Raw genomic sequence first — 19,401 nt, forward strand, 5'->3', positions numbered from 1 at the left:
CAATATTATTATGTGTATAATCTATTTCTCAACCATCAAGTTTAAATTCTTCCTAGGGGGTCACCCATGCCGACACAACTCTCACTCAAGTATGTTTAACTATAGAGTTACCTCAATATTAAGCTCACTTTTCTTGCAAATTGGGTGGCAAGCTAAGTTGACTAGATCTTGGAAAGAAAAATATTGTTAAATATTTAAAGGTAAATTGGATAACAAGGTTATACTTGATTTTGGGGAAAATCCCATTATTAAACATTAAAGATTTCCTAAACACAATAATAAATATTAAATATTAAATATACCATTCATATTCGTGAAAAATTTATTCTAATAAATCACCATAAATAAATATTAGAACCCAAATGAAGAATGATTAACACTAAACCCGATTTGACGAGAAATTGAAACTGATTACAATGCCTAGATGGCAGAAACTGAAAACCTGCGTCAAATTTGATGTTAAGCCCTAGTAGGGTTTTTCTTGTTGGGGTTTAACGAAAAGAGCTGAGTACTCCTCAAGTGTTTTAGACGTACTTTGATCATGAAAGCGCAATGGCGACGAAAATTTACAGCATCTGCAGTCGTAGAAAGTTGGTTTTGACATTACATTCTTCGTCCATTCATCAGAATTTAATTGAACACAGACAATCAGCTGTAGATAGAGCAAGGACAGCACCATTCCGTAGCATAAGTACGAGTTCGTTAAAGAATTCATGGCTTGACAAAATCAAGGGATACATTCCTGGCCTTAAAAAGTCAGAAGATCAACCTGCTCAACCTGCTGCTGCCCCTTATGTCCCACCTTCTTTCTCATTAGAAAGTAAGTATTAGTAATATTGTTTTTTTCCCGAGGATCAGAGCTGTAAATATGAAATGGGTGATTTTAAATAATATTCTTACATGATATGTCCCACTTCTTCTATTTTCAACCTTGGGTTGGCTTGCTTGGCATGACTGAGGATTATCATTCTCTCTTAAGAGTTCATTTATCCCTCATTCTGATTTGTTTGAATTAATTATTGAAAAAAATGCTAGATTATGCTGATGAGCTTAAGAAAGCTCGCAAAATGGGGGCCCTAGAGCAGTTTGCTAAAGGCCGCAGTGGGCAAGTGACGATGTCTGAAGCTATTCAGAAACAGGAGGCTATCATCAGAGCGCTTGCGTCCTATGATTCAACTGGAGAGGTGGGCTTCCATTTTTTAAACTTGATTTCTTTTTTGTTTAGTACATATTGAGGGGCTCATATGCTAAGTTGTTGTAATCAGGGATTAATCTTTTATCGGCACTGAACCAGGGTAAAAAGATTTCCTGGAACTGTATGCTTACTTCACTTGAAAACTGTTCATATTACATACAGAGCTGCTTTCCAGAAAGCATCCTACATGAACACCCAAGAGTCCATTTACCGTGAATTCCACGCAGGATATTTTGTCTTTTGCATATTGGATTGTTGTATATTTTAACTAAAGTTATGCCTGATCAATCAGAGTCCAGAACAGATTTTTTTTTTCCTACAAAGAGTCTAATAGACCTACAAAACTAGTTGCGATGGATCCACAAAATTTGTAATGGACTCTGTACCAAAAAGTAGTAGTAAAGTTGACTATCTTCAAACGGTGAAACATAGACCCGAAAATTGTACCTAATGCAAGATAAGTACTTATGATAAATATTACATAATTCATGCTTTAGCAATGTCTCTTAAAGTATTTCTTGATGTCAGAGCTCCATAGCTAAGAGTTCTGCATAATCCAAAAATGTGCACAGTGCAGTCTATTAGTCAAATGCTCACAATCAAAGATAATGAACGAAGTACATAATTAGCATATGTATATTAATCTGCAATAAATCGGGGACACTATTATCATTCTCAAATTCCTGTGATGCAGGGATTTTATTTGAATGGCATTTGTGATCTAGTTTTAGTTGTAATGCAAGTCATTCATAATCAACAAGAAAAAAAACAAAACTCGTAAGTTACTTGTTTGCAAGTATTGGTATGTAACGTTGTCCGGTTGGTTTGCTATAACTTTTGCATTTTATTATTCTTGGTAAGGTATACGAAATTGGCTTTTTGGCATTTTGTGATACAACAGGGATGGAAATCTTGAACAATTTTTTGTTCGTTTTTTTTTGTATATTAAAGGAGAAAATTTTGTTGGTGAGTTACTATAGACTAGTTAAGGGAGATTGAATTGTTGTTTACTTGGTGCTATACAAGAATTGCTGAGGGAAAGCTTTTTTTTTTTTCTTTGTTTTTGTTTTTTAAATATATTTCAGCACCTGGAAGCGAAACATAAGGTGGATGCAGCTAAGCGTTGTAATTGCACTATGGTAGACGTGGAGAATGCACTATCTAAATTCACATGGGCGAAGGCTGCACAAAAGAAGATAGATAAGTTAAAGGAGGAGGGAAAGCCAATGCCAAAAAACTTAGCTGAGGTATTCTTTTCATCCGAAACCTTTCATTCTTGTATTTCTTTTTTTTTCTATAAATAAAAACATGTGTGGTAACACGGAGTCTCTAATTTTGCATTAGTCAGTGTAATCTACAAGATCTGGAAGTTGTTTTTGCTACCCTAGGATGAGTTTCCTGAGCTATAGGTTTTTTGGGAGCTCCCTTTTGAGGACCAACAACTGCAAAAAACCTTTTTGAAGCCTTTGGTTACATAGCCAAGAAAATTGTGAGGAGATTTTGCAAACATATTAATTTTTTTTCAGCCTAAAATTTAATACACCACTGGACAACAAATTGAGATAAAACTCTAAACCACTACAGTAACTCAAAGAAAAAAAGGAGAACAAAGCAAAGGTATAGAGACAGAGGAGGGGAAAACCACCGAAAGAATTTTATTAGAAGGTACTTACAAAAAAGAAAAAATTTAAAACTCCAAAATTTTCGTTCTGGTTTCCTACAATTGTCTACCAATATTTTTGGCATCATTGGACACCAGAAATTGTCATCTTTGGAGAGTTGTTTAATATGATTTGCAAGTTTTCTAATAAATTTTCAGTGTAATATATTGAATCTATCCAAGTAAAAGAGCCAGCTTGTAGGTTTTGGTTATGGGATCTGTGGCATAGCTTTCATGTTTGTTAGTGTGGTTTGTCAATTCTGTGGTTTGAATGGTTTCCAAATGCATTCTACTTATGACTAGATTTCCAAATGCATTCTACTTTTAAAAGGCAAGCACAAGACGGACATTAATTTTTTTCAGTAACAATAAAACCAGACTGAATTCAATTATTCAAGTGTACAAAATATCAATATTCATTATCTATCAACAAGTAGCTTCTACAATTGCCCCAAATTGGTGCTGGGCTGGGTTGCGGGGATACCCTGTGGCAACAAAGAAAAAACAAGTAGCCTCTACAATAATGTAGACAGGACAACTGTACAGCAGCATTTCAAACAGAGATTGCTAGTGATTCTTTTATAACTTAGAATATCATGATGCCTTAAGATCTTATACTTTTGTGTTTATTTTGATCATGCATATTGCAGGACTGATTATCTGTAGTTTATCGATTACTTTCCTATGGGGATGTGTCTTTACTTGGATTTCAGTTACTTTAATTGCCTTTAAATTATCAGAAAATATATAAAGGATATTCTTGTTAATGATAGCTAAATTTGAGTCGGAAGTTCAGTAGTTGACAGTTACCAAAAATCAGTTGATGAAGAGTAATTTAGAGTAGTTTGTATGTTATGTTATCTTGGCATTACAATACTATAGTCTTCAGCCATTCCTCTAAATGATTGATTGAATTATTGATATGAGCGTGATTGGAGCAATGAAAGATTGAGTTGTAATGCTTCTGGAAGAAAACTGTGTTGAGTAATGTTGCATCGACATTTCAGGTCACTCTCTGTGATCCATTATCAGCAACTGTTGACTTTTTTGAATCAACGTTTCGAATCACACTTCATGATCCAAAACCTTGATACAAAAAGATCAACATAGTTTTCTTCAAGAAGCTCTACAACTCATACTCATGGACTGTGGAAATAGCATGTCTTCAAACTAAAACATTTGTAAGCAATTGTCAATGCTTTTGTATTGTGTTTTCAAAAGGCTTAGAAAAGATATACAAGGAAGCTTTTAGATGATGGGATCTCGTAAGAGGAGATTTGTACATATAGATATATGCAACATATAAAAATATACATGAAGTCAACGTGATATTGTAAAACTTTAAATAATTTACACTAGCCTAAATGTAATCAACTTATCTCACATACTTTGTTGCCTTTCCTCCATGCTTGATGGAATATGTCCTTAATTTTGACATAGGGCTCAGAACCATCTTGTACGCTCCAAGATGAGCTAGCAGAAGATGAAATTTGGCATAATATGGAGTGCATGCTGTTAAGTTTTATGATCAGATTAGATAGAAGATAATTCAAACACAATTGCACAGTATATACCCTGGGAAAACCTTCCAACTGGAAGGTGAAAAACCCAGCAACAATTTCTTGTAATATATTAGACAAGATAGCAAGATGTCTTTACAAAATGCTTCACACTTTGAAGCTATATGACAGAATAGATTCGCCCTAGATCTCAGTGAATGCAGCCCAAATGTACAAAGAATGGTAAATAAGTTCTATCTGCCTTATATGAGAACACGACCTGCTGAAGAAGGAATCAATATGCTGAAGATGGTATACGATCTGCTGAAGGAAGGTATCGAACTGCTGAAGATGATACTCAAACTGCTTATGTATACTGATTTCAATGATGTGGAAAGAGAGAGAGAGTCTATCTATATGTACCCATACGTGGGTGACTCCAAACAGCATGTCTTTTCCAATAGTTGGCTTATCATTAACAAACACGTCTCTTAACTAACACGACATATCACCAAGGTGGCAGGTTATATAATTAGTTATATTTTATTAACAAACCGTTTCATGAAATCGCCAATATAAAGTATGAAAGTCAGCAAGAAGTATATTATTTAAATCGATGCACATAAATGTCTAAGGTCGATAGGCCACTTAGACATTTACGTCGGCCTGAAGGAATCTGACTGAAGCTATATAACATTAACACATGCAAATCATGAACAAATGATTGCAGAGTCCTCTGACAGATGAAAAATAAACTTAACTGTCATGATTGTTTCATTCCTCCATGCTTGATGGAAACTGTTCATAATTTTGATGTGGGCTCAGAATCACCTTGTAGATTCCAAGATGAACTAGTTGAAGATAAAATTTAGCATGATATGGAGTGCATGCAGCTTGTGAACAATGATGGCAGATTTCCTTGACAGGTAGAATCTAAATGTGGAATGAGTGGAGTTGAAAAATATAGTAATCAAATATCTTGTGGATTGAAATGGTTTGATGATGTGAAAATGATCATGTAAATATTTGAACTCGAGATTGATAATCATATCAGTGATCCATCAAAGTTGGTATTCTAGTAACTGTGCTGATATTTTTGCTTGATAATTACAAGACTCCACAACTGCAACTAATCCTCTAGGGCACACAGCCCTTTGCAGTCACAGATACCTACATCAAAAATCTACTAGAGCCTTTTAAGACAACCTCGAGCCAAAAAGGTCTTACGCAAACCATCTTTTGTAACTGATGCAATCTCCAACGCATCCTAGCATGTGAACTTGGTCTGATACCACTTGATACAGTTCAGGATTAGGTTCCTAGTGAAAGGCAGCTAATCCTTACAGTGACACACACACACAATCAACACATGAACACATTATGAAAGCAATGACAACCTTCAAACCATCTTTATTAATCAAAAACTCGGATAATATACTTGCCTCACAGGCAGATAGTCCAGCAACAGGGACTTCTACATTCAATAAGAGCAACATAAAGACTGATTTTAATGTCACTGTCCAAAAAGTCAATATACTGTTCCAGGTGCTGATTCCAAGGCAGAATCCTTATAATGACTTAAAAATCTTAAGAAAACCAGCATGAATGACTATTATTCTGCACATAGCCTTCTGTTCTGTCTATAACTCTGTCTTCTTAACTACTCACAGCTGCCAGTCTACCAGATGTCAGCGAACAACCTAGACACAAAAAGATCAGAAGCTATACATGTAAAGTACCTAGTCCACAGGCCAGCCAGCCTCCTCAACAATATTCTTTTATACAGAAACACCACGTCCTAACTGTTGGTGTTGGAAATAAGCCACACCCGGACCAATGATGGACTGGTCCAAGAGGGGCCAGTAGCTCAGTGGTAGAGCACTCCAGCAGTGTATGGGAAGGTCCTAGGTTTGAGTCCTAGCTGGTCCATGTCTCAACATGGTATCAGAGCCAGGTTCAGGCTAGGAGCCCCAAGCACATGTGAGGTGTGGCTTAAGGGGGGGTGTTGGTGTTGGAAATAAGCCACACCCGGACCAACGATGGACTGGTCCAAGAGGGGCCAGTAGCTCAGTGGTAGAGCACTCCAGCAGCGTATGGAAGGTCCTAGGTTCGAGACCTAGCCGGTCCATGTCTCAACACTAACACTGTTAACCAGAAGAGGAAGAGGACTATCATTTAAGGTGTTAGGAGGGACTGGGTGAAATAGTTGCAGGCAGCAGTGCATGTTTCCACTACCCACCCTCAAAATGGGCAATAGCCACCTAGAATCTGCTGCTTAGAAGACTGCATTTGTCACAACCGCAAAATGGGTGATGTAACAGCCAACCAATAAAGGCTTCATCTAAATAGGAGACTGATTAATAAGAGTCAGAGCTGTTATAACCGCTGGTCAAATAATTCATGTTTAACTGCCAGCTTAAGGGGATAAAGGAATTTCTGTGCTGGAGGAAGTTTGGCAAGTCCCAACAATAGTAATGTGCTTGGAAGAGACAAGTCCAGCAAGGAATAATGCCCAGGCAGTCCTTTGGTGGATCGCAGTAGCAAGTGTCAAAGTGGTTTGAAACAATTTTTCCCACAATTCATACTTTTATGGTATGTGGACCCCAGAGGCAGACTAAAGACGAATGCCCAGCAGCAAGGAATTCTTACCCAACTTATAGGAGACAAATAATACGTGGGCACAGCAAGTAATCTGGAGCACCCAGCATATAGGATATAAACAGCCAAAATAAGAAAAGACAAATTTGTAGGTCTCAGTCAAGGGAGGTGACCAGCAAGCAAGTTGAAAGAAATTCTGTTTTCTTTTGGATGCTTTTGGCTCTAATGCCTGGCAACGGGAATGATGGCCACATCATCAGCAGTGGACCCCACAACAAAGACAAAATTAATTCTATAAAATCAAAACAAAAGGATCTGCAACACAAAAACAAAAGTAAGCCAAAATTTGATCAATTTTTTTTTTCGATGTGCAGGATTTCAAGAGATCAATTTTTTTTCGGTCTGCAGGATTTCAAGAGCCCCAGATGCTTCTGCATCACTCCACAATATTGTTTGTACTCTTATGGTATTGTATGTTCTAACTTACCCAGGGTTCAATCCCTCCTATCAGTTTCTATTGCTCCATAGACTCAGTTTCAGATGCTTTTGGAACCATTATTTTGTTTGCAATGCTTTTGTAACTTTAGTTTGGTATTGCAACTTGTATTATTAGTACCTTTAAATTTTTTTGGATTTTTGTGGATGGTATCAAGGATCAAGGATTGCTCGGATTACATATGAAAAAGCAGTGTTAGGTTTCTACTCAATTTGTGACCAAAATATTGAGAAGATGTGTCAAGAAGGTTCTTGGCTTTTTTATGCCTCATGAAATCCTTACATAGGCAGTGAAGCAAAAGAGTAGGTAAATTATGTAGTAGCCATGCGAAAAATGCTGCAAATTATTGGTTGCACCTTTCTAAAAAAAATGTAGTTTGGAACATATGCCTTCTGTTAGTTTTCGTGATCAGATTAACAAAATGAACAGAAAAGTAATGATGCACAGAACAAGAAACAAATAGAGGATCACACAACACAAGACTACCCTGGGAAAACCTCCCTCTTGGAGGAAAAACCCAGCAACAAATCAGATCTAGATCCTTTTATTAATTGTAGAATACAATGGCAATAAAGATCAGATTACTTATCTGATATAACTATCAACCTAGGGCAGAATTAGAGTTACAGTCGTAACCCAGCTAGGGCACAATGTAACAGCAGAAGATAGCAGACTTACCTCTTTCTTATATAAGAATATCATCAGCATACAGCTTCCAGCTCTTCGTAGTTCTTCACTGAAGATTGCAGACCTAATGGTGTTTGTAGACCTTCAAGAGGAACTTGCTATCCTCTTCAATGTATTCACTATCCAAGATCGCATGTATGGCAAATGCTGATGGCAGAAGTAATTCGCCGATTCCTTGATCAGAATGCGCATTGACCTTTTATTGTAGAGCATAGGGTCTTCTCATTGATTGTCTAATATTCGGATTGCTTGATTTCATTTTCGACTAGTGATATGCTTGTGCATATATACAAGAGGTGAGCCCTATCTTGGGTCAGCCCAATCCATCCTTGGGGCCAACACTATTTATTAGTTCCACACGCCACCATAAGCATGGGATCTAAACAATATAGTTTCCACGTTACAAGAGCCCACGCTACATAGAGATGTGCTAAAATAAGATATAGGACCACACGTTTGGAGAAGGGATGCATCCATTTAATAATACAATCATTTGGGCCCAACCCATCATAAATGATCAATACATAAGACTATACGCCACAAAATGTGTGTTCTGGAGATAGGTCCACATGTTGGACTAGAGATGCGCCCCTTTACATGTTAGGTCCAGCCCTTAATGGTTTTACACATTACATATAAATACAATAGATAGGGCCCTGCCCTATAAGGATTCGGATGATGCCTTAAGGCAATCCGAATCCTATTTATTTTCCTAACCTAGTTACAAAATCAACACTTCCTCTTAACTAGGGAGGAAAATAAATACATAACCAAATTCACATGGACAAACCCATGGCATGAACATTTACAAGGTTTAGGATTAGGGCCCAGCCCTAATAGTTCAATCAATATACAATTCGTGATTTGATCACGCAATTACATTACAATGAACCTTTACATGATCTTCTCTAGCAATGCCTGCAGAGGAAGAAGCCAACGCTTCATAACTTCACACTTTCCTGGGAACCTGCATATAACACCATTATCTTTCATATAACACCATTATCTTTCATCATGCACATCCACAGAGGATGAAAGAGACCTTTCCATATGCACACCTGCAATAATTAATACTCAAAGATATATATAACCATATAACATAAATCATGCACAACCGCAGAGGATACATAAACTTCTCCCAGAGAAGGACAATCTGTCACCTTGCACACCGCAGAGGGTGAGAAATAACCACCACCTTGCACTCCGCAGGGGGTGAGAAATAACTGCCACCTTGCACTCCGCAGAGGGTGGAAAGAACTGCCACCTTGCACTCCGCAGAGGGTGAGAAATAACTGCCACCTTGCACTCCGCAGAGGGTGGAAAGAACTGCCACCTTGCACTCCGCAGAAGGTGGGAAATAACCGCCACCTTACACTCTGCAGAGGGTGGAAAGAACTGCCACCTTGCACTCCGCAGAGGGTGGGAAAGAACTGCCACCTTGCACTCCGCAGAGGGTGGACTCACCTTGCACTCCGCAAAGGGTGAGAGAGAACTGCCACCTTGCACTCCGCAAAGGGTGGTCCCACCTTGCACTCCGTAGAGGGTGGATGATACACCCAGTGTATCATGGTTAGTATCATCATAAATAAACAATAGACAAGGAATATACATTAGATATATATTATCAATTCCTCTATTAAACCATAATGATTAGAACCCAAGAATGAAATTGAGATATTAAAAGATATCAAGACTCCCTCTAAAACCCTATCTAAATAAAGAATTCACAGACCTGATGATTCATTCTTACTTACGAAGTGGACCCATAGCATCTTAAAAGAGAGAGATGAAAGGTAGACTTTCATAATTAGTCCGACGACAAGATCTGATTGAGGGAGGGCTTCTCAGGTCATGCATGAAAGCTTTCTTCAGAGAGACATAATCTGAAAACATTATCTTCAAGAGTAGACATTAGGCTACCTTAGAGACGTGATATAGAAAAACAAAACACCAACCCTTACAAACCCTCAACACACAGATTCAGACATATAGATAGAAGACATTTACCTATACTCAGATCCTAATAGTTAATACACATCCATATATATACACTATCACTATTCAGCCATGAATACATTGAATATATAAGTGATAGCAGGTATATGATAGCAGAAATATAAGGATGACAGCAAGTATCAAAATAAGGTAAGTTTTAAGGTAGCTTCAAATCACCTACAACTTCACTTACGTATCTCCCTTGAAATAAGTTGAGATTCATCACCTTTGAAGGTTCTAAGATACTAAGAGGATGAGGAATCCATTGATGCAGATGAAGGACCTTGACTGTGCATGTAATCATTTGAAAACCCTAGATCTGCACTTAGAAGTCCAGGCTGTAAATCTGATCATTGCACATGCAAACCTAGGCTCTGATACCATGTTAGTTTTCGTGATCAGATTAACAAAATGAACAGAAAAGTAATGATGCACAGAACAAGAAACAAATAGAGGATCACACAACACAAGACTACCCTGGGAAAACTTCCCTCTTGGAGGAAAAACCCAGCAACAAATCAGATCTAGATCCTTTATTAATTGTAGAATACAATGGCAATAAAGATCAGATTACTTATCTGATATAACTGTCAACCTAGGGCAGAATTAGAGTTACAGTCGTAACCCAGCTAGGGCACAATGTAACAGCAGAAGATAGCAGACTTATCTCTTTCTTATATAAGAATATCATCAGCATACAGCTTCCAGCTCTTCGTAGTTCTTCACTGAAGATTGCAGACCTAATGGTGTTTGTAGACCTTCAAGAGGAACTTGCTATCCTCTTCAATGTATTCACTGTCCAAGATCGCATGTATGGCAAATGCTGATGGCAGAAGTAATTCGCTGATTCCTTGATCAGAATGCGCATTGACCTTTTATTGCAGAGCACAGGGTCTTCTCATTGATTGTCTAATATTCGGATTGCTTGATTTCATTTTCGACTAGTGATATGCTTGTGCATATATACAAGAGGTGAGCCCTATCTTGGGTCGGCCCAATCCATCCTTGGGGCCAACACTATTTATTAGTTCCACACGCCACCATAAGCATGGGACCTCAACAATATAGTTTCCACGTTGCAAGAGCCCACGCTACATAGAGATGTGCTAAAATAAGATATAGGACCACACGTTTGGAGAAGGGATGTGTCCTTTTAATAATACAATCATTTGGGCCCAGCCCATCATAAATGATCAATACATAAGACTATACGCCACAAAATGTGTGTGCTGGAGATAGGTCCACACGTTGGACTAGAGATGCGCCCCTTTACATGTTAGGTCCAGCCCTTAATGGTTTTACACATTACATATAAATACAATAGACAGGGCCCTGCCCTATAAGGATTCGGATGATGCCTTAAGGCAATCCGAATCCTATTTATTTTCCTAACCTAGTTACAAAATCAACACCTTCATGTAACATTGGAGTAGATCAGCTTCAGCACTCCATTGGCTTTTCAGAGAATATTCAATCAGATTCTAGCAGAATCTAACAATTAGGTTTCTTAGATAAATGCATATACTTAAACTACGTTTGCATTAAATAGTGCACTTGTGAGAACTTATCATTAAATACAATAGGATTAAATACTTTGTTGGGCAGAACAAGGTCTAAACAAATACAGCATATGGCAACCACGAATTTGCAAATTATGTGCAAAAGATTCTTAAGATCATTAAGTAATCAGTGCATTAAGAAAGCACGTAAAACCTGAAGAGAAAACTATTGCACCACAACTCCATGCCACACTAAAATGAGCTAATGGATCTAGAACAGGACCCTCTTTTTGAATTTCAATCCTGAATTTTATATCCTAGAATTTCTGAAGAGATATTCACCCATAGATTCCTTTTCTTCAACGTTTACAATTCTTCTCAGTTGTCTGAATGCTATGCTGTGTTGACATAAATAAAATTGATTGAATATTTTGAATTGTATCTAAACCTTATGTTTATTTTGCATAGGTACAAAAATTGGTTGGATCTTCCCCAATTGATATTGCAAATTCAGCTCTAGCAAAACCTGGAAAAATAAGTCGAAACGCAAATTGCCCATGTGGTTCCATGAAGAAGTACAAAAAGTATGTATCATCCATATATAGAAGTTAAATGTTTCTTCCTAACATGGATTTTATTCTGGCCAACTTATTTCAATGCTTAAGAATTTTATGTATTTGTATAATACCATATGATTCATGAAATTTTTTGAGGTTGGTGGGTGTTTAAAGATAGGGAAATGTCTTCTCCTCTATGGGGACCTTTTTTTTTATATTGATTCTCTACAATCTGTTTTATTTTGATTTGTTAATCTCTATTCTTATATTCATCTGATTGTTTGCCTTTCTCCTTTTAACTAGTTTGAGGTAGGTGCGTTAGCACTCATTGAATATATAATTAATTTTTTTTATAAATTTTATCAAGTTGAATTAGTTTAGAGAATGAGACATAATTTCTTATAAATAGTTCACAAATGAGGGAAGCAAGCTTTGTTGGTTTAAAAAACTATACATGGAATTTCTTTTGTACAATTCATAAACGAAGAAGTAGTAATATTTCTAATGAACAATTGAGTCAATCAGGCCTTTTATACATTTTTCCTTAATTGGCCCATAAAATTATAAAGTGCAACTTTATGTTTATTCTTTATAATTGAAAAGCTTCTGGGGAAATTTCATTCGCACTGTCCTTTATATTTCTACATTTTTGGGAAGGCACAACTTGGGGAATGTTGGACCCAACTTATTTCTCACTGGTCAAATTGAGATTTTGCTTGTTCTTCCTAAGTAGAGATATTATTGAACTGAGTGACCTGAAATCAAAGAACTTACAAGGAACTGTTATAGAGTATATTCTCTCTCCCTGTTTATAGAGATCTACTTACAATTTATGCGAGGGTTATTTTTTCTGTTCCTTAATGGTTATGACCATCTTTCAAGTTTAACTTCAAGTAATTGTGAGAATGAATCGAGTAATTGTTGAAATGATAATTGATTGTATGTTCTTCGATATTTACAAAGGGAGATAAAAGCTCCTTAAATAGAGATTATAAGAGGATCTTTCCAAAACAGAAATGATTGAGAATAGAAACATGAAAGGCATAAATGGAAGTTTCTAAATACTAACTAAACAATAAAGATGACCATTATATCAATATTACAATATTCTTTTAATGCCCTCCCTTAATGGTCATTCTATTAACTACCCTACAGAAGACTTTACATAATCTGCAGGTCATTTGGCCATGAATGCATAGAAGTGCTGCCCCTTTCTCCTCTGAATGCTCTGCAATGTGAGCTTGCTGGTGAGGCCCTCCCTGGTTGGACTTTTGATCAGCCAACCGCTTTCCGCAGATGTTCTTCATGTGACCAAGAAAAGGAAACCATCCCTCCAACATGTTGTTGGGTAATGAAGCCATCACTCCTGCCATCTAGAGACATGCAAATTGAGATCAGCCTGTAAAAAACTTTGATTTTTGTTGATAAAAATCAGCAAAAACTAAAACCTACGATTTTGTCCAAAAATTGCCAAAAGAAAGCTGCTGTAAGACAGCACCATCATTTTTTGGAAAAATTGGCAAAAACCTTCATTTGTGGAAAAATGGTAAAAATCCACAACCATGATTTTTAGGAAAAAAATCAGGAAAAAACCCGCCATTGTTTTTCGGGTAAAAATCATGCAAAACCCTCCGTGATATTTTTTGGAAAGAAAATCAGAAAACCCACCGTGATTTTTTTAGAAAAAATTTAGAAAACCCACCATGATTTTTTTGGGAAAAATTCTGAAAAGCCACCATTGGGGCACTTTTTGGAAAAAAAATCTGAAAGGCTAATTTTTTTCTGGAAATTGTTGCCGGCTATGGTTTCTTGAAGCACTTGTCTTGTGAAAGTTGTTAAAATTGATGATTTTTTCTCTGATTTTTGACAAGTTTAAAAGGTAAAAACTCTTTGACAATTATTGGTCAACGATTTTGTAAAAATCAGGATTTAATGGGGAAAAAAATAGTTTGGCCTGGCATTTCCTGATTTTAAAGATTAAATACGATCTTTTCGCTATTTCTGCTTCTATGGTCTTTGTCTCTATTTATCAAAAAAAATGTTACTCTGCTTCTGCATGCTATAGATAATTTTCTGAATTGTATACCATAGGACTTTGAATTTACTAGCTCTTTACTAGGCAACTTTTGGAGGGGTGTACTACTGAGACAAGAATAAATGTGACCTTCATGTTGAGAGTTGCATTGTGAGGCACAGATTAAGACAATCTGATTTCCAGGAAGTGGATGAAACGAAGATAACACTTTGCTTAATAATTGCATGGTTATTATCTGCATAGGTTTGCATTAAATTTTAATTAGGTAGTGGCTGTTTCTTGTTTTAAATAGTGATCATGTGTTTTAAAGGAAGTTGAGATGTGGAATACGCTTGCTACACGAATCAATGAGAGGAGTTATGTGCTAAAATAAAACTAATCATACAGTTATAGAAAGGAATACACAACAAAAATATACTATATTGTAGGCTTCTGTGGGGAAATCCCTTTTGGGAGAAAAATCCCATTTACAAAAACACGAACCAATTCTATTATCAGCAACAAAGGTTATAGTAGCTACAATACAATGTCAAGGACATTCCCTTACAGGAGTATCACCAACATACAACTGTGGAGTAATTCTAACAGCATAACAATACCCGTAGACCAACTATATATACTCTACCCAAAGCACCCAATTTATAGGCAAATACCAAACCACAAACCAAGAATGGCTTCCAAAACTATGTACCACATCCATGTGCTTAAAAGTGATGCTCAAAATGGCACAATCTCCAATGCCCAAGCTGGCCTAATCTTATAAGTTATTTTTAGAAGATGTTCTCACAACTGCCACAACTTGTCACAAAATCTTTCATATGTAACTCATTGATTTTAGCACTCACTTTGGCATATTCAAACCCATTCAAAGCTGCCTTATGATCCAGCAGAGATCCAGGAGCATTTGGATGGCATTTGCAAGTTCAAAGCTATTAAGCATTGAAAAACTACTTTTATTGATATTTTCTACATTTTATTAATCTACCTTTTGGTCCTCTGTCACTCTGGATAGGTATGTCAACAACTCTACTTAGATCTTTTGGAGTTCCTTTCAACGCATCCAAGAACTTCGATTGTTGATAAGCAGGCTAGGAGTTTTGACCCCACCAATCTGGGGTAGCAAAAACAAAATTTTCCTAATTTTCAATTAATTAGTAAATCAGAACTTTAGGATGCAAGGTTGAAACACCTTTCCCAACAGTGTGGGAAGCTGGTTCATTAAGAATATGAAGGATGTTCCTTGTCTGGGAGTTGAGCAAAGCTGAAAATGGAGTTCAAAATACTAGTAAGAGAAGTTCATCCCTTAGGCAATAGCATGAAATTTCATAAATCGTTCAGGGTGATACTGAGGAACTGTTGTGATCCTGTGAGTCATGATCATCCTCGAGGATTGTTGGAAATTTTTTTCTGTTCTAATGGGAGTGTGATGTCCCCTTCTAGTTGACATCTGTCAGCTGGGTAGATTAGCCTATCATTGACTCTCGTAGGCTGATGAGGTTGGTTAGAGGGTCTTCTGGAGATTAATTCTTCATCTTCAGAGTGAGCATTATAGGACTGGCTTTCATTTGAGGTCTCCAGGACTCCGTTTGAGATACTTTATATTTTTAGCAGTCCTGCTATTTTTAGCCAGTTGGGTTGGGCAATGGCAGAGTATGGTTTGGCAATCTCCAGTTCTGACGGCAGGCAATTTTGATGGATACTTACAGAGATATCAATATTTAATTACTTTAATTAAATATTAAGTGGCAAACTTTAATGTTTTAATATTATTAAGTCACTTTAAGTTATAACTTAAGTGAGGGTCTATTTCTCATCGGATGGGGCCATTTTTTATATTAGACTGGAGATGATTTATTTTTGACGCCTCAATAGTCAAAAAGAAATGTTAAAAGTTTAAACATCTTTTAAATGATAAAATCGTGCAACTTGGGAAGCTGCACCAATTAGGGCTGCAACCCTAATTCATCCTTTGGAAAGTTTATAAGGTTGCCTTGGGTTTTGAAAAGAGGGAGGATTGAAGATATTCTGATTTTTGCTCTGAGAAGAGACTTGGCCAAGGGTTTTCAGCAGAAGATTATTCTGTGGGTGATTGGAGGTATCAGTGCAAGGAAACGTTGGATTCTTGTGCAACAACATTAGAGTTTGTGAAATATCAGATGATTTTGTTACTGTTGGTTTCATTCAGAGACCAAGTTTGAGCAGATTGGATAAAGGGGCATTGTTCTTTGAAGAGGGTTTGATAAGTACAGCTAGAGAAGAAATAAAGAAATTCTGAAGTGATTGGTTGCTGATTTGACCTGCTTTGGAAGCCGTACCCTAGATAGCTGGAAGACTGCGATTTTGGCAAGGGGGCTTCTAAAAATCATGGAATAATTACTAAAGGTGGCACCTAGTCTTCCTTGACACTTTGAGCTATTGCATGGGCGATTCCGGTTAGTATTGAATAAACAGTAAGCTGCTGTCATAAATTTGCTTGCATGAACAGCAAGGGTTTGATGAATTTCCAATTGAAAAACCAGTGATTTACCTATGAAATTATTCTATTAGCATTTCATGGAATATTAGTGTTGTTTGAATGTTATAAGAAACCTCAGGCTGAAATTAATAAATTTCCAGATTATAGCACTGTTGCTTTTTCCTTCATATCTTGTCAAAACTTGTTTTATCTGTCAAAAACAATTGCTATTGCAACACAAACGCATCAGGTTCAACTAAATGGACAGAGACAATAAACACAGCCTGTGAAAGGTTCTTACAGGGAGCTAAACCTATTTGTGCTGGAACATCTTAGCTTTCAAATGGGCATTTTTTGCTTTTATCTATTATATAGGTGCAGGGGGTTGGCTATGCATTTGATGAGTGCGTATGGTGACTCACTCAGTTTTTCAATTGTTTCAAACTATTTTAGTCCACAACATTTGACAGCTTGGCAAATGCAGGATCAATCCAAGTATTCAGAGTTCCACTAGTTATCTATTATTTTTACAGCTTTTATTGAATTTGCTGTTGACACCTAGAACTTCTCAAGAAGCTAAACCTTTTTTTTACCGGACATTACTGAATAACATGAAATTGCACTGGATTTGCTTTATATTCATTTAGGGTTTTTGAATTTTATTTTTGAAATAGCACTTTTATTCAAATAACAATCTTAACATTTGTCCATTTATAATGAGTGGGTAGAGCTTGTCCTGGTAATACATATACTTGCACAAAATCTTTCTGTGTGTATATAACTAGAGCAAACTAGACCTTCCAGATTTTCAGCTGACATTTTATCTAATCCAGAACATTTTTTCATTATAGGAAGAATTCATATGCACGGAGATAGATTATGTTTTAAACATGCCTGGTGATGTGCTTTATTGTTCTGTTTTTGCTTGCAGGTGCTGTGGCAAACATGTCTGGTGATGTGCTTTATTGTTCTGTATTTGCTTGGAGGTGCTGTGGCAAGACTTAACTTGGTCATAATTTGAGTATGATTGAGCTCACGGCATATATTGTTCATGTCAGGGTGAATTGGAGGTCATCCAAGGCGAAGACTCTGAAGAATCATAATGCTGGTTGAAGACATGTAAATCTTCATCTTTAAACTTGAGAAGTTTTGCCAGTAACTCAGCCTCTTTTGAATGGTTTTTTTGTGTCAGAGTATTATGGATATTTGTTTCTTTTTGGGTCTTGTTTAGACATAATAAAAAAAATTGATGTTATATTTTGTCAATGCACTCCAGTTGATTAAGTTGCATCTACATGTGAAAATTTCAATCTCAATCATAGGGGGTATTTAAGGTTCAAAATGCCTTCAAAGATCATAGCTTACATAACTTTACATCTAGGTCTCGATCTATAATCTAACCCACTAGTAGTAAAAATTAAGAATCAACAAAAATTTAGACTGTGCTACTTACAATCAAAACAAATGAGAGTCAGGAAGGAAATTATATTGTGATAAGGGAAGTAAATACACAAGATTATATCTTGGAAACCCCTTGAAAGGGTAAAACCAGCTCTGGTAGTGACAAACGCAGTGCTACTGAATTATTATTAGAAACAAGAAAGATACAATGAGATGTAAGTATTGTGGAATACAATCTACCACTTGCTCCACTTGTTTACATAGAATTTTACTTTTTTATTTTCTACAACACTCAATTCTCGTCCTCATGATTCAATCCAACTCTGTCAAGTTCTTATAAAGATGCTGAAATATCATTGTTGTTCTCTTCAAGGTAAAGCAGAATGGGAAGGAGAAATATCAGACTGTTCTCTTCAATTCTGTATTTCTGATATCTGAAGAAATTTCCCTTTCTGCAGTTTGTGGTTTTGAAATTGCCACTTCAGGGAAACTGGCAGTTTTGAATATGCCTCCTGCATGGACTGGTGTTTTTGTTCAATCAACAAAACTGGGTAGCTTTTGAGAGCTTTAACTTCTGAAATGATTCCTCTAATTAAGTTTGACTCGTGATCTTTTTGTTAAAATTCATTCTCTCTCTCTCTCTCTCTCTAAAGTTCACACACGCGTTTTCCTACATCACTGCACGAATTCCAAGGCGCAAATTTCGAGGTTTGGAAGAAACTTAGAAATTAAATTTTTTCTGCAAACTTAAAATAGCATAAACAGTGCCCAGAAAACACCAAAATATCCGATGTCCACAGAATTAGCAGAAATTGCGGATTGTTTTTAAATTCCAAGGCAAATTTGTTGGCACAAAATTCGAGGCATGGAAAACGAGGCACCCAAAAAAATCTGAGACCAACCCAAAAAAGCTCTCGAAAACCCACCAAGAATTTGAAATCAAAATGCAAATCCGACAGCTCAAAAATCGAGGCACAAAAAACGATGCACCTAGAAAAATCTGACGATGACTTAGTTGAGGTCTCGAAAAACCCACCAAGAATCTGCAACCGGAATAAAATTTCGTTTTGAACTGAAAGGTCAAAACCTTAGTCGAAAATTGCAGAAACCCTAGGAAAATTTTCAACCTGTGAAAAAAAACCTCCAGGTTGCAGGCCCACAAATCTCCAGAACCCTAAAAAATACATGAACTGCTCGAAACCCTCGAAACCCTCAGAAAACCTTCAAAAAAGCAAAATCGTTTTTTAATTAAAAAACAATAAAAAAAAATCTGGAAAATATTACAGAAAGAAGGCCATGAATTTTTTCGACCTGCTCTGATACC

At 36.6% G+C, this 19,401-nt stretch overlaps 1 protein-coding gene across 1 annotated transcript; it reads left to right on the top strand.

The window, feature by feature from the left end:
* Window positions 1-378: 378 nt before the first annotated feature.
* LOC131078101 (uncharacterized) lies at window positions 379-17,942 on the top strand. The gene is made up of 5 exons (XM_058015756.2): window positions 379-820; window positions 1,036-1,184; window positions 2,281-2,442; window positions 12,098-12,213; window positions 17,608-17,942. Exons 1-5 carry the CDS (start codon window positions 553-555, stop codon window positions 17,630-17,632), a joined length of 720 nt encoding a protein of 239 aa, XP_057871739.2. The 5' UTR covers window positions 379-552; the 3' UTR covers window positions 17,633-17,942.
* Window positions 17,943-19,401: the final 1,459 nt, after the last annotated feature.

This window comes from Cryptomeria japonica, chromosome 9 (genome assembly GCF_030272615.1).
Source record: "Cryptomeria japonica chromosome 9, Sugi_1.0, whole genome shotgun sequence".
Lineage (NCBI taxonomy): Eukaryota > Viridiplantae > Streptophyta > Pinopsida > Cupressales > Cupressaceae > Cryptomeria > Cryptomeria japonica.

Excerpts from the sequence above, each read along its gene's own strand:
- LOC131078101 (XM_058015756.2), top strand. The coding sequence starts at position 553 with ATGGCGACGAAAATTTACAGCATCTGCAGTCGTAGAAAGTTGGTTTTG. Across the intron at positions 821-1,035 it reads ACCTTCTTTCTCATTAGAAA|ATTATGCTGATGAGCTTAAG; the intron begins GTAAGTATTAGT and ends AAAAAATGCTAG. Across the intron at positions 2,443-12,097 it reads TGCCAAAAAACTTAGCTGAG|GTACAAAAATTGGTTGGATC; the intron begins GTATTCTTTTCA and ends TATTTTGCATAG.